Raw genomic sequence first — 12852 nt, 5'->3', positions numbered from 1 at the left:
ATGTTTCATTCATACTGTGATTATTATAACAGGTGACTTTAATGTAATTGAAGCTTAAAAGATGAACCCAAATTCATTGGATCAGTACAGGAATTTGTGGATTCCACCACACAATTTATTCACTTTCACATGCACATAGTCATGATTTTGTTCTATTTATTCTATTGTAACAATAATTGAAGAAAACCATTCAGCTAATGGCATGGTCTTATCTTTCTGATGCAAAGCACCCCTGATTTATGCATTTTAAAGTTTAAGTAAACTGTCTTATATTAAGTTGATAATTAATATGTGCACTGGTTGTAATGGTGAAAAGTGTTTTCTTGGGTATGTTTTTTTTTTGTTGTTTTTTACAGCCTTTTTTCAAAGTACTGTGGCTTTCCAGCACCTTACACATCACTTGACTCATTACAATCACTCTACGCATTTATTTAGGGCAGCAATTGGATGTTCAGAGCATGTGAGGTTGCTGTCCAGCAGAGGGCATGTAGATGCAAGCTTTAAAATGTTCCTGGTAAAGTCAGGACCAGACTATTGTTCAATCAAATGCATTCTTTATTTTGGGTGGCCAGGATAATACTGCATGTATCAAATTACACTATTGTTTTCAGATACATTCTCAGAACATTGTTATGCTGACCTTTCACTCTCACTTTCATAACTGCGAATTATTTGTTTGTGTTAAAACTCCTTGTTTGCCCCAGTTTTTCAGTTTTTTTCTAATTAATTTTAACAGTAATTAAGTTCTTGATACAGGCCTGCTTCTTGCACAGAGCAAATACTTTAGTACTTCACGCTGTAGGATGGATTCTTCAAGATCATGATACCACTTCTGAAACTTATCCTCACACTTAAATCTTTTTGAGTTCCCTTGAGAAAACAGCTTTCTGTTTATGAATCTGAGCCTGTATAAGATGGCTAAAATTCAGATCTTCAACAAGCATATTTAAGTAATATATTTCAAAGAATTTTAGAATTTCTGGTAATAATGGATGCCAATAACTAGGCGAATATATTTAATACACAGCAGGAAATTAAGCCAGTCTTTTCATCTTAATTCACAATCATTTTATATTCTATGAATGTTATCATGTTATCCACAGCCATTCTGTTCTCATTCCTCATCCTTTGCTTGGATTATGTAGGGAAACAGGGACACTGAAACATCTATATTGTTCTTATACATATTATCATTTAGGCTGCTTTTTTCTTTCCCTCATCTAACTGGCTTTTTTAGTATTTAGTTTAATTCAGCTTGTAAATAACTTCTACAGCACTGAGCTGTAGCAGTAAGTTCATGCGGTAGGAAGGAATATTGAATATTTTGACATAGCTTCCTCAAACCTCACCTATCGTTGAGGTATAGTTCATCTCTCTATTTTTGAAAGCTTGTTTAAGACTGATAATTTGAGCAAGCCTCAGTAAATAACAAAGTATTTTAAACTGTAAATAAAATGCACATTTGCAAAAACAGATTATGTGTCATAGTCAGTTAATGAATGTACTGTCAGATTTTCTGTAAATATGTAAATATATTACACAAAAACAAGACCACAAGTTGGGGAAAATAAGTCAGGCTCTTTATTTTAATTCACAAGCAATTCATATTCTATGAATAGCTGTTCTTGTGATCCATGACCATTCGATTTTTATTCTTCATCTTTTGCCTGGAGAATATAAAGATAATTTGAAAATTGATTGTGAAACAACTACAATTTTCTACCTGAAAATAATTAAAAAAATAAATCGGATTCTTCACCTTTCCAGCCTCCCGGCTCTTGGCTCTCAGCTTGTTGACCTGGGACTCAGCGATGTCAGCACGTTCCTGAGCTTCTTCCAGCTCATTCTGCACCTTCCTGAACCTGGACAGGTGAGTGTTGGCTTGTTCCTCCTGTTAAAGAAATAAAAAGTAAGAGGGCATTAATTAATTCACCCCATGTCATGAAGATAAAAGATATGAAAATAAAGTCTGTCAACCTCAAATTATTATGCTATAAGGACTAGGTATATTTGTACAAATAACCAGAAAAATGTGTGTAAACTTACAGCTTCCTCAGCCTGTCTCTTATAGGCCTTCACTTTAAGCTGCAGTTTATCCACCAGATCCTGTAGCCTGTTGATGTTCTTCTTATCCTCCTCAGTCTACAGATAGACGTCATATTTAAAACTGAAAAAAGTCTCTGGCAGGAATTGTATTATCATTAAATTCATAAAGATTATGTTTTACCTGGTAGGTGAGCTCCTTCACTCTCCTCTCATATTTGCGGACGCCTTTAACAGCATCAGCTCCACGTTTCTGCTCACCTTCAACCTCACCTTCTAGCTCACGTACCTTCAACAGAATGATGCATTATTGTACCAAAGAGTAAAGTGTATAGTGATAATACACTACATATATATTATCTTTGGTAAACATTGATACCCTAGACTCCAGTTTCTGGAGCTGTTTCTTTCCACCCTTCATGGCCAGATTCTCAGCCTCATCCAAACGGTGCTGTAGGTCCTTCACTGTGACCTCCAGGTTCTTCTTCATCCTCTCCAGGTGAGCACTGGTGTCCTGCTCCTTTTTCAGCTCCTCAGCCATCATAGCAGCCTAAAATATCCATCAATTAATCAAAATGCAAATTATGTTAATTAAATCTATGTAGTATTATGTAGTATTTTTTCAATTAATTATCTTTTACTTACATCTGTGATGGCCTTTTTGGCCTTTTCTTCGGCATTCCTGGCCTCCTGTATGGCATCATCTACTTCTCCCTGGACTTGGACAAGGTCACCTTCCAGCTTCTTCTTGGTGTTAATGAGGCTTGTATTCTGTATGATGTGGAATAGATTAAAGAATACACGGTCATATAAAAGTTCAAGTTGATATCAGTTCAGGGAAGTAAAAAAATGTAACCAAGGCTTCACCTGGGAGTGCAGCAGTCCCACACGCTCACTAGCATCTACCAGTTCCTGCTCAGCCACTTTGCGGCCTCTCTCTGTCTGTTCCAGAGCAGCTCTCAGCTCCTCAATCTCAGACAGCATCAAGTTATTCCTGCGCTCCACCATGGCAACCTGCTCCTTCATGTCTTCTTGTCCTCTGACAGCTTCATCGAGGTGCAGTTGGGCATCCTAGCATGAAATAATAGGTTTACAATGATAGTATGGTCTCAAGTACATCATCATATAAATGATTCGAAAAATTCAGCTGACCTTCAGCTGTCCCTGGACATTTCTAAGTTGTTTCTGGGCTTCAGCTGCCTGGCGGTTGGCATGGCTGAGCTGAATCTCCATCTCATTGAGATCTCCCTCCATCTTCTTCTTGACTCTGAGGGCATCATTCCTGCTCCTGACCTCAGAGTCCAGAGTGCTCTGCATGGAGTCTATCACCCTCTGGCTGTTCCTCTTGATCTGCTCCATCTCCTCATCCTTCTCACCCAGCTTCCTGTCAACTTCACCTTTGACCTGGTTCAGTTCAAGCTGAACACGAAGAATCTTGGATTCCTCATGTTCAAGGGTGCCCTGAAGATTAAACATATTAAATAATTGAAACATAACTGGCATTATGACATTCAATTATGTGTTTATGTTAGTTGAAGACCAAATTACTTCTGCTTCCTCCAACGCGGTCTGAATTTCTGATTTCTCAGTCTCCACTGTCTTCTTTGCCTTCTCCAGCTCATGAATGGTCTTTCCAGTCTCACCAATCTGCTCAGTCAGGTCTGAGATCTCCTCTAAAAGGGAAAATAATATATATAGATGTTTTCTTTTCACTTGAAAAAGTGTCTGTGTGTCATTGAGACATACGCTGCAGGTTCTTGTTCTCCCTCTTCAGTGTCTCCAGTTGATCCAGAGATTCTTCATAGGAATTCTTCATCTTGAAGAGCTCTGTGCTGAGAGATCGAGCCTCTTTCTGAGCCCCTTCCAGCTCTGCCTGGCCTTCTTCATACTTCTGCTTCCACTCTGCCAATACCTGATATGAGAGATGTAGTATTGTAGATGCCATTATGTCCGGTTTAGATTTGCTCTTAACTGAATCAATATAGAATTAATTCCATCACAGATCACCTTGTCAAAGTTCCTCTGCTTCTTATCAAGATTGGCTGCCAGAGCATTGGCCCTCTCGACATCAATCATGAGGTCCTCCACTTCACCCTGCAGTCTCTGCTTGGTCTTCTCCAGAGAGGCACACTTGGAGTTCACAGCCTCAATGGACTCTTCAGCCTCCTGTAGACGCTGAGCAAGCTTTTTCCTGGGAGTAATTTGATAAAAAAAATTGGTTACTACTCTAATTACTTAGGTAAAGAGTAGATAAAGTCATAGATGAGAAATGTTGTGTTACTTGGACTCTTCAAGCTCCTCAGTGCGCTGGATGGCATCAGTTTCATATTTGGTTCTCCACTGAGCCACCTCACTGTTGGCCTTGGACATTCCACGCTGCAGCTCAGCTTTGGCCTCTTGTTCCTCTTCAAACTGCTCTCTGAGCAGGTCACAGTCATGGCGAGCTGATTGGACAGCATGAGCCAGAGCATTCTTAGCCTTTAAAGGAGACATGTAACAGAGTTGGAAAATGTTTATCAATTTCATATGTGACAATTGCGAGACTAATACCTTTCAATGGATTTTGAATTCTACATGCACTAATTTTACTCTGTTGAGGCAGTTAGACTAAGATTAGTTTGTGTAAGATGCAATCTGATAATAAGAATATGTTCTGCAAACATGGTGGAAATGCTTCAGTACTCTATATCAATTATGTGAGAATAATTATCAGTGGATATTAAAACAATGTGTTATAACAGAAGTGATACTACCTTGACTTCCTCTTCAATGTGTCTCTTGAGCTCTTCAATCTGTTGTGTATAAGCTTGTTTGCCTCTGGTAAGCTGGGATACAAGAGCTTCCTTTTCTTCCAGCTGGCGGCTAAATTCACCTTTTGAACACAATATTGAGCATTAGTCCGCATAAAAAAGCATCATGTTGTACACCGTGTCATAACTAATTTATAGAGAATTGGCTCTTCTTCCTGTTATGTTTTCTCACCATTCTCAGTTTGAAGTCTTGCTTTCTGGGCATTTAAGTCATTCAGTTGTCGAATAGTTTCATCACTCTTGGTCTTAATTTCGCTCAGTTGGTCCTCAAGGGTGCGGCACATTTTCTCCAAGTTTGCCTGTAAAAGATTTCATTTAGATGTGGTTATGTTTCTTTTTAAAGCCCGATGAGCTCGTATTTTCATACCTTTGCTTTTGCAACAGCCTCCATGTTGCTGGATAGGTCATCAATTTCCATCTTGTATTCACTCTTCTCCTTCTCCAGCTTCTGCTTGACACGCTGAAGGTTGTCGATTTGCTCTCCCAGCTCTGCTACAGTGTCGGCCTGCTTCTTGCGCAGAGCTGCAGCAGTAGCTTCATGTTGTAGGGTGGATTCTTCAAGATCACGACGCAGCTTCTGGAACTCGGCCTCACGCTTCTTGTTCATCTCAATCTGAGCAGCGGTGGCTCCACCAGCTTCCTCAAGCCTCTCACTGATCTCCTCAAGTTCCCTGGAGAGATCAGCTCTCTGCTTCTCGACCTTAGCCCGAGCAGCACGTTCAGCTTCAATTTCTTCTTCCAGCTCCTCAATGCGGGCCTGACAGAGATCAAATAATTCTTGATGTAATGTGTTTTGATTGAAGAAAGAATTCAATTAATATCAAAATGCTCATAGAAACAAGAGATCACCTGGAGTTCTTTAATCTTCTTCTGTAGCTGGGCTCCTAATGACTGCTCATCCTCAATTTTGCTGAGGAGCTGGCTTATCTCAAAGTCTTTCCTGTGTGGGAGAGTTTAAATTAAGTAATTTTCATGTTTGGTGGAATAAATAAATCGCAAAATTCAGTTGGGATGAATTTGTATAAAATAATTGTGGAATGTGCTCTCTATTCCTTACTTCTTGATCTTTTCTTCAGACTGTTGCTTGTCATTCTCAAGGTCCATGATTGACTCCTGGGTCAGTTTCAGGTCACCTTCAAGCTTTCTCTTGGCTCTCTCTAGGTCCATGCGGAGCTTCTTCTCTTGTTCGAGAGAGCCCTCCAGCTGTCACAGGCAAATACAATTCATGCATATTGGCTTTTTGTCAGGAATTATCCACATTGTGGTAGATGGGCAAGCACCACATTGTGTGTTAATTTTCTGTGATCCATCATCCTGGCAAATATCTAGTAAATTCAGAGTAACAACTAGGGGTAAAGTCTGTGATGATTCACTTGTTTCACTCTTTTACTTACATCATCAACTTGCTGCTCCAGTTTAGTCTTTGCTTTGGTCAGAGTATTGACTTTGTCTTCTTCTGCTTGGAGATCATCAAGAGTCTGCTGGTGTGCCTCTTGGAGAGCTTTCTTCTCTTTGGTTAATTTGGCAATGCTCTCGTCCTGAGAGGCCATCTCCTCTGTCAGGTTTTTAACCTGAAAACACAATTGGCATCAATGCTTTTGTACATTTGGTTAACAGAAAAATGAAACAATTAAAAAACAAAAACCTTGTTTTCAGTTGCATGTTTCTCCTTCTCCACTTTAGCCAGTGTGAGCTCCAAGTCATCAATGTCTTTCTTCAGCTCAGAGCACTCGTCCTCCAGCTTTCGCTTCTTGGCTGTCAGCTCAGCATTGATTTCCTCTTCATCCTCCAGCCTCTCAGTAGTCTCTTTGAGTTTGGCTTCAAGCTGTATTTTGCTCTTAATCAGACCCTCACATCTCTCCTCAGCATCAGCAAGGCCCTCAGATTCCTGATATTGGGATGCGTGGTATTGTAATACATTTTTTATAGTTCACTTACTGTTTGATGAAGAACAGTTTGAAGAACTTACAGATGCCACAGCCAACTGCAGGTCATTCTTCTCCTGCATCAAACCGACCATCTTCTCTTCAAGCTCTTTCTTTTTTGCCAGAGCCTTGGCCAAGTCCTCCTTCATTTTCTCATAGTTCTCCTTCATTGCTGCCATTTCCTTCTCAGTTTCAGCACTTTTGAGAAGAGGCTTGATCTTGAAATAGACCTTCATCCATGGCCAGTGTTTGACATTCATGAATGAGCGGATGTTGTATTGAATGCTGTAGATGGACTCTCTGTTGAACATGTAATGAAGCATTTATTGTCATGGCTGAAATAAAATAGAATGATTAATGTGTTGTTGAGTTAAGTACCTCCTCTCTGTCATTTTGACATACTCCCTCCTCATGAGGTAACCACGGCACAGAGCCTGAGTCATTGTGACCAGCGAAGCCAGTTTCTCATCTCGCATTTCCTCAAGACCACCCAGCAGGCCAGCTTTAAAGAACACCTGCATTGGAATTAAAAATGTCAGTTAGTGTTTTGTTTCACTTTGTAAAACAATAATTTGGTGTATTTTAGTATTGTTTTTTGTCACAGTTCAACCTTGGTGTGTCCAAACTTGTATTGGGTGTGGTCAACATCAATAGAGCCCAAGAGTTTCTCTGAAGCCTTCTTGTTGTCAATGAACTGTCCTTCTGGGATGACACTGGCATTCAGGACTTTGTATCTGTAAGATTAAAAACATATCATTGCATGTTCTTTTAAAATATTAAAATCTTTCAGCTTCAGTGAAACACTATTGAATATGTTTATACCTCTGCTTGAAGTCACCATAGAGGATTCTGCTGGGAAAGCCCTTTCTGCAGATTCTGATACCCTCTAGCACACCATTACACCTCAGCTGGTGAATGACCAGGAAGTTCTCCATCAGACCTGGATGATAAGGTTATGTTTTAGCCCTGTGAGTTTATGAATACTCATCATATGAGCAATTTTTTAATAACCCACCTGGCGTCTTGGATTCATTTGGAATCAAACAGCGGACAAAGTGAGGATGGGTGCTCCTCAAGTTGGTCATCAGTTTGCCCAAGTTCTCCTGTAGGTTTTTTTTTATAACAGTTTTCAGTGTTCCCCAATATTTAAACAAGAAAAATCAACATCTAATTAGAATGGTTTTAAATCATTTAAGATTAACATACCCTAAACAGAGCAGACACTGTTTGGAAAGAACCACCCTTCTTCTTACCAGCCTTTTTGCCACCACCACCCTCAGCTGTTTGAATGTAAAACAACAATTTAAATAATATATGCATTGTTCAAGGGTGTCCATAGGTTACTAGATGACATCTGTTTCAAATACTTTACCCTCAGAACTTGAATGTGATGCATAGAGTAAAGCCAACAACTTATTTGCTGACTTCTGATAGAGCTGCACAACAGAGTCATTCAGGGGGTCCTTGTTCTTGTCCAGCCAGCCCATGATGTTGTAGTCCACAGTACCAGCATAGTGCACCAGGGAGAAGTGAGCCTCTGCCTTGCCTTTGGCTGGCTTGGGCTTCTGGAAAGCATTGTTTTTTCCAAGGTGCTGGTCATACAGCTTATTCTTGAATGAGGTGTCTGAAGCCTTAGGGAACATACACTCCTCTTCAAGGATGGAGAAGATGCCCATTGGCTGTGAAAGAAAGAAATCATTATTGTGCATTCAGTGAAAGAGTTAGTTTCAGCAGATGCAGTCTTTTTAATTACTAGAAATGGGGGGTTTGTGAATAATCAACCTTGGAAAGCAGTAAAAGATTAAAAAACAAGAGGATGAAAGCATGAAGCGGACAGGTGGAATCTAACACATTCCTAATTTTCCGGGTTTTTCCTACTCCATCCATCTTACCTTCTCAATAAGCTCAATGCAGGCAGCCAAGTCCATACCAAAGTCAATGAACTCCCAGTCAATTCCTTCCTTCTTGTACTCCTCTTGCTCCAGCACAAACATAGTGTGGTTGAAGAACTGTTGCAGTTTCTCATTGGTGAAGTTGATACACAGCTGCTCCAGGCTGTTGAACTATTTTGAAAAAAGAGAATTAATGACAATTCAAAACATACTTTAATGTATAGAAGACTGTTAATTGCTGAGACACTCACATCAAAGATCTCAAATCCAGCAATGTCCAGCACACCAATGAAGAATTGTCTGGGCTGCTTAGTGTCCAACATCTCATTGATACGGACGACCATCCACAAGAACATCTTCTCATAGACAGACTTGCAAAGAGCTGACACAGCGTTGTTGACCTAGTTTTGAAGACACACATTTGTGATTCATAGTTGTAAAGAAAGTTTGGTGCATTTTGTAGTAACTGCTGAAAATCTTACCTGTGGAACAGTTTGACCCTTGGTCACAAATTCATTTCCGACCTTCACTCTGGGGTAGCACAGAGCCTTGAGCATGTCAGCAGAGTTCAGGCCCATGAGGTAAGCAATTTTATCAGCCACTAAAACAATCACAAATTTCAATAACAAATGAATTAACATATTTCAGATATGTATACATTAGCATTTTATATATCTTTCCTTTGGACAACACTGAAGACATACATTATACAATAAAATCTATATTTTTATAATAAAGTCACATAACATAATGTCTAATTGGGAACAATTTGGACTTTTTGTTTTAACTGTTGTTGCCAGCAGTTTAGATATTAATGGCTGATTTTTTATTGCTTATTTTATAACACTGTTATACAAGCTGTGCACTGAATGACATTGTATCAAAGAGTTATAATTTCAGTGTTGTCCCAAGGAAAGATATTTACAAAAATGTAAGGATTGTCTACTTTTGAGAAAACATTTATATATTAGATCTGATCATGTACAATTACATAAATTACATTAGTAAAATTTGCTCATTAGCACTTTACCCTCAGTGCCATCAGGCTCAGCCTGCTCCTCTCTCTGCTTCTGCTTGAACTTCATGCTCCCATGATGAATCACAGCTCCAGTCAACTTGTAGATGCCCATCTTTTCTTCAGCATTGAAGCCCAGAATATCAATGGCCAGCTACATAATGTCAATAAAAAAAACCCCAGAAAGCTTCAAACTTCAAAATTCTTCATTGCACAGCATTGCACATGTTTCTTTAAGGAGGAATCTTACATCTGTAGCGATGAGCTCCTCCACATCGTTGATACTCTTGACAGTGATTTCACCCTGACTGATCATGGGGTAGTCATATGGGTTGGTGGTGATGAGAAGAGCCTCTAAAATATAAGTGGAAATAGTGAATTGATGTCTGAGGCAGTAACATTACCTGAACTGTAACACATCTGAATAACGTACCAAGCAGCTCAGGCTTGTGTCCAGTCATGAGCTGATAGAAGATGTGGTAGCTTCTCTCAGCAGACAGCTGGAATGTTACTCTTGACTTTTCCAGCAGATCTATGCATTTTAATAACACATAATTAGTGGCCAAATACAACCTTTTCAAGTGTAAAGCTGGTGGAACTGAACTTACAAGTTTCAATATCAGCAGAGGCCAGTTTACCAGTTTGACCAAAATGGATTCTGATGAATTTACCCTGAATGTTGCATTTGAGAAAAGAACAAAATATCACATTAGTGCAATTTGTCCCTTAATTTTTAGTTTTGAATGCAGAACACTTACAAAACGGGACGAGTTGTCATTCCTGATGGTCTTTGCATTACCATAAGCCTCCAATAGAGGGTTGGCAGCAATGATCTGGTCCTCCAGAGATCCCTAGTGATGAAAATATTTTTAGTAGAAAAAAGTTCAGTCATGCTCTTTGCACTAACACATGCTACTCATTGTCCTTACCTGAATTTTACCTGGTTCAGGTTTCTTTGCTCCAGCTACTGCAATTGTTGCAAAGTACTGAATGACACGCTTGGTGTTTACAGTCTTTCCAGCACCAGATTCTCCACTGGGGACACAGACACACAATATGAAATTATTAGATTTTGGTGTAATAAATATGTGTGTAATTATTTATATATAAAGTATATATTAATTTATGAAGCTTACGTAATCAAGACAGACTGATTTTCACGATCTAAAAAATACAGAAGAAGCAATTGAATTTATGTTCAAATATTATGTTTAAAGCATATAACTCCACTTTAAGTTCTCACTTAAAATGTCCTCACCTGTAAGCATGAACTGATAGGCATTGTCAGAGATGGAGAAGATGTGAGGAGGGGCTTCAATTCTCTTCTTGCCCCTGTATGCTGATACAACCACAGAATCGTACACTGGGAGCCATTTGTAGGGGTTCACAGTGACACAGAAGAGTCCAGAGTAGGTCTGAAATACAAAAAGAAATCTTGTCCATTCTAGCAGTCACTGTTGCACTTTATGTATTGGTGTCTTTGTTCAACTTTCCTGTGCAGCTTATAATTAATAAATTTAATTCATTAAGTGATTTAGGTGCATTTTTTTCTTACGTAGATCATCCATGCTGCATAACGCTCTTTGAGGTTGTACAGCACAGCAGGCTCATGGAGATGGGTCATCATGGCCATGTCCTCAATTTTATCAAATTTAGGAGGATTCATGGGGTGGATATCTTCTTCTTTAACCGTGATGGTCTGTGAACAAGTAATAATGAGATAATATTGCAACAACTCAATGAAATGCTTTTAGGCCTAGCTAATTAATGATTTAGTTAATGTATTGTATTGAATTACTTTTTCAATAAATACATTTCAATGTAATAAATCCAACAGCTTTCACCCACCTTGTTACACAGAGTTTTGACGGTGGCTTTGCCACCTTCTTTGCTCTGGAGAACACCCTTGAGATACATCTCTTCAGGTTCGACTACAAAGTAGGCTGTTTTGGCATCAAAGGGTGCAGTCTGTGACTCAATCCTCTCTTTTTCTGGCTTCCGGAGATAAATGGCCGCCGGGCCATAACACTCCATCTCCGCGTCCGTACTCATGATGACACCTTACTGTGAGAGGCAGTATTACAGTAATTTCTTGTCATTTCCAGGTACTACATGAGTGCTCAGTTTACATGATGTGATTTATATACGTGAACATTTATGCATATAGAATATATACAGCTATTCTCTTTATTCAACTATTTATTATATTAATAAGACAGTTTAAAATAACATGTACCTTTCACTCTGCCAAGAGAGAAGGAAGGCACCTGACGTCTGTGAACACTGAATATATAAAAATTATAGTTTTAATTGGCCTTTGTGAGTAGATAACCTTAAATTATTTCCATATATGATGAAAATATACATCAACTCACCTTTGCTGGGTCTCCTTCATTCTTTGGGACCCTTGAGCTGCTTTTATATAGAGTCAGTGTTGTTCACTCAGCAGAACCAACCAGCTACATTTGGTCATGTACTAGGTTTCATTATCATATGATCCCGTTTTATGCATGCAACTACCAGAGAAAATTACAGAAATTATTGATTTACTTAGTGTTTCTGCTTCTACATATAAGTAAATAGCTAATGTTGGATATTTTATATAAATATAAAAATGCAAAATTCTAAGGAAAATTATGCATTGAAAGATGTGAATTCATAGTATTATTATGTCAAAGTTCAAATATTTATTATTTGCTTTTATTTTGTTTATTTTTTAACTCTGTTTTGTCATATACATTTAGTAATAAAACGGGGTGTCAGATGTCACTGTTGACCTGATTCCAGAATATAAAATCTGTCTGAAGCTGACATGACATGATAGGATCAGATCATCTGTTAATAGTGTGACACTTAATACTCCAGCTGTAACATATTGGTCTTATTTGGAATTAATACAAATATAAACTCTAGCGCATTGGCAGTGTGTGGAGGTTTCCAATTTCTCCTCAAGGGTTTTGTATATGTGATGGAAACCCTGCTGATGGACATTTACATGGTACCGAGACAAGAGTGATAATCGTAAGTTCTCTTGAAATTTCCTTTATGAATTAGTTTTTACATTTAGAAAACCTTTGTAAATTTGAGAATTTAGCAGTTTGTTTCAAATTCCATAAATATAATATTTGTATGTTTCTTATTCAGTCGGAATCATATTGTTCCTCACT

The 12852-nt window shown here is 38.7% G+C and overlaps 1 protein-coding gene across 1 annotated transcript; it reads right to left on the bottom strand.

Moving 5' to 3' along the window:
* Positions 1-1649: 1649 nt before the first annotated feature.
* On the bottom strand, positions 1650-12108 carry LOC114784430 (myosin heavy chain, fast skeletal muscle-like). Its single transcript, XM_028969814.1, has 41 exons — positions 12061-12108; positions 11922-11968; positions 11534-11749; positions 11241-11384; positions 10944-11100; positions 10822-10849; positions 10615-10720; positions 10444-10536; positions 10294-10357; positions 10119-10217; positions 9936-10039; positions 9701-9839; positions 9153-9271; positions 8922-9071; positions 8671-8841; positions 8151-8457; positions 7985-8058; positions 7794-7881; positions 7601-7718; positions 7389-7512; positions 7157-7293; positions 6823-7078; positions 6499-6741; positions 6248-6424; positions 5911-6056; positions 5703-5793; positions 5221-5610; positions 5026-5152; positions 4797-4915; positions 4325-4521; positions 4051-4234; positions 3790-3955; positions 3592-3716; positions 3196-3504; positions 2911-3114; positions 2689-2814; positions 2423-2593; positions 2228-2332; positions 2047-2142; positions 1760-1891; positions 1650-1667 (listed from the first exon to the last, which is right to left on the bottom strand). The coding sequence occupies exons 3-41, from the start codon at positions 11735-11737 to the stop codon at positions 1650-1652; spliced, it is 5808 nt and encodes a 1935-aa protein (XP_028825647.1). The 5' UTR covers positions 11738-11749; positions 11922-11968; positions 12061-12108.
* Between the last annotated feature and the right edge of the window lie 744 nt (positions 12109-12852).

The sequence above is a fragment of the Denticeps clupeoides genome, chromosome 2 (assembly GCF_900700375.1).
Source record: "Denticeps clupeoides chromosome 2, fDenClu1.1, whole genome shotgun sequence".
Taxonomy (NCBI): domain Eukaryota; kingdom Metazoa; phylum Chordata; class Actinopteri; order Clupeiformes; family Denticipitidae; genus Denticeps; species Denticeps clupeoides.
Note: the sequence above shows the minus strand (reverse complement) of the source record. Positions and strands in the feature narration are given on the sequence as shown.

Excerpts from the sequence above, each read along its gene's own strand:
- LOC114784430 (XM_028969814.1), bottom strand. The coding sequence starts at position 11,737 with ATGAGTACGGACGCGGAGATGGAGTGTTATGGCCCGGCGGCCATTTAT. Across the intron at positions 11,385-11,533 it reads TCAAAACTCTGTGTAACAAG|ACCATCACGGTTAAAGAAGA; the intron begins GTGGGTGAAAGC and ends ACTTGTTCACAG. Across the intron at positions 7,079-7,156 it reads GTCAAAATGACAGAGAGGAG|AGAGTCCATCTACAGCATTC; the intron begins GTACTTAACTCA and ends CATGTTCAACAG.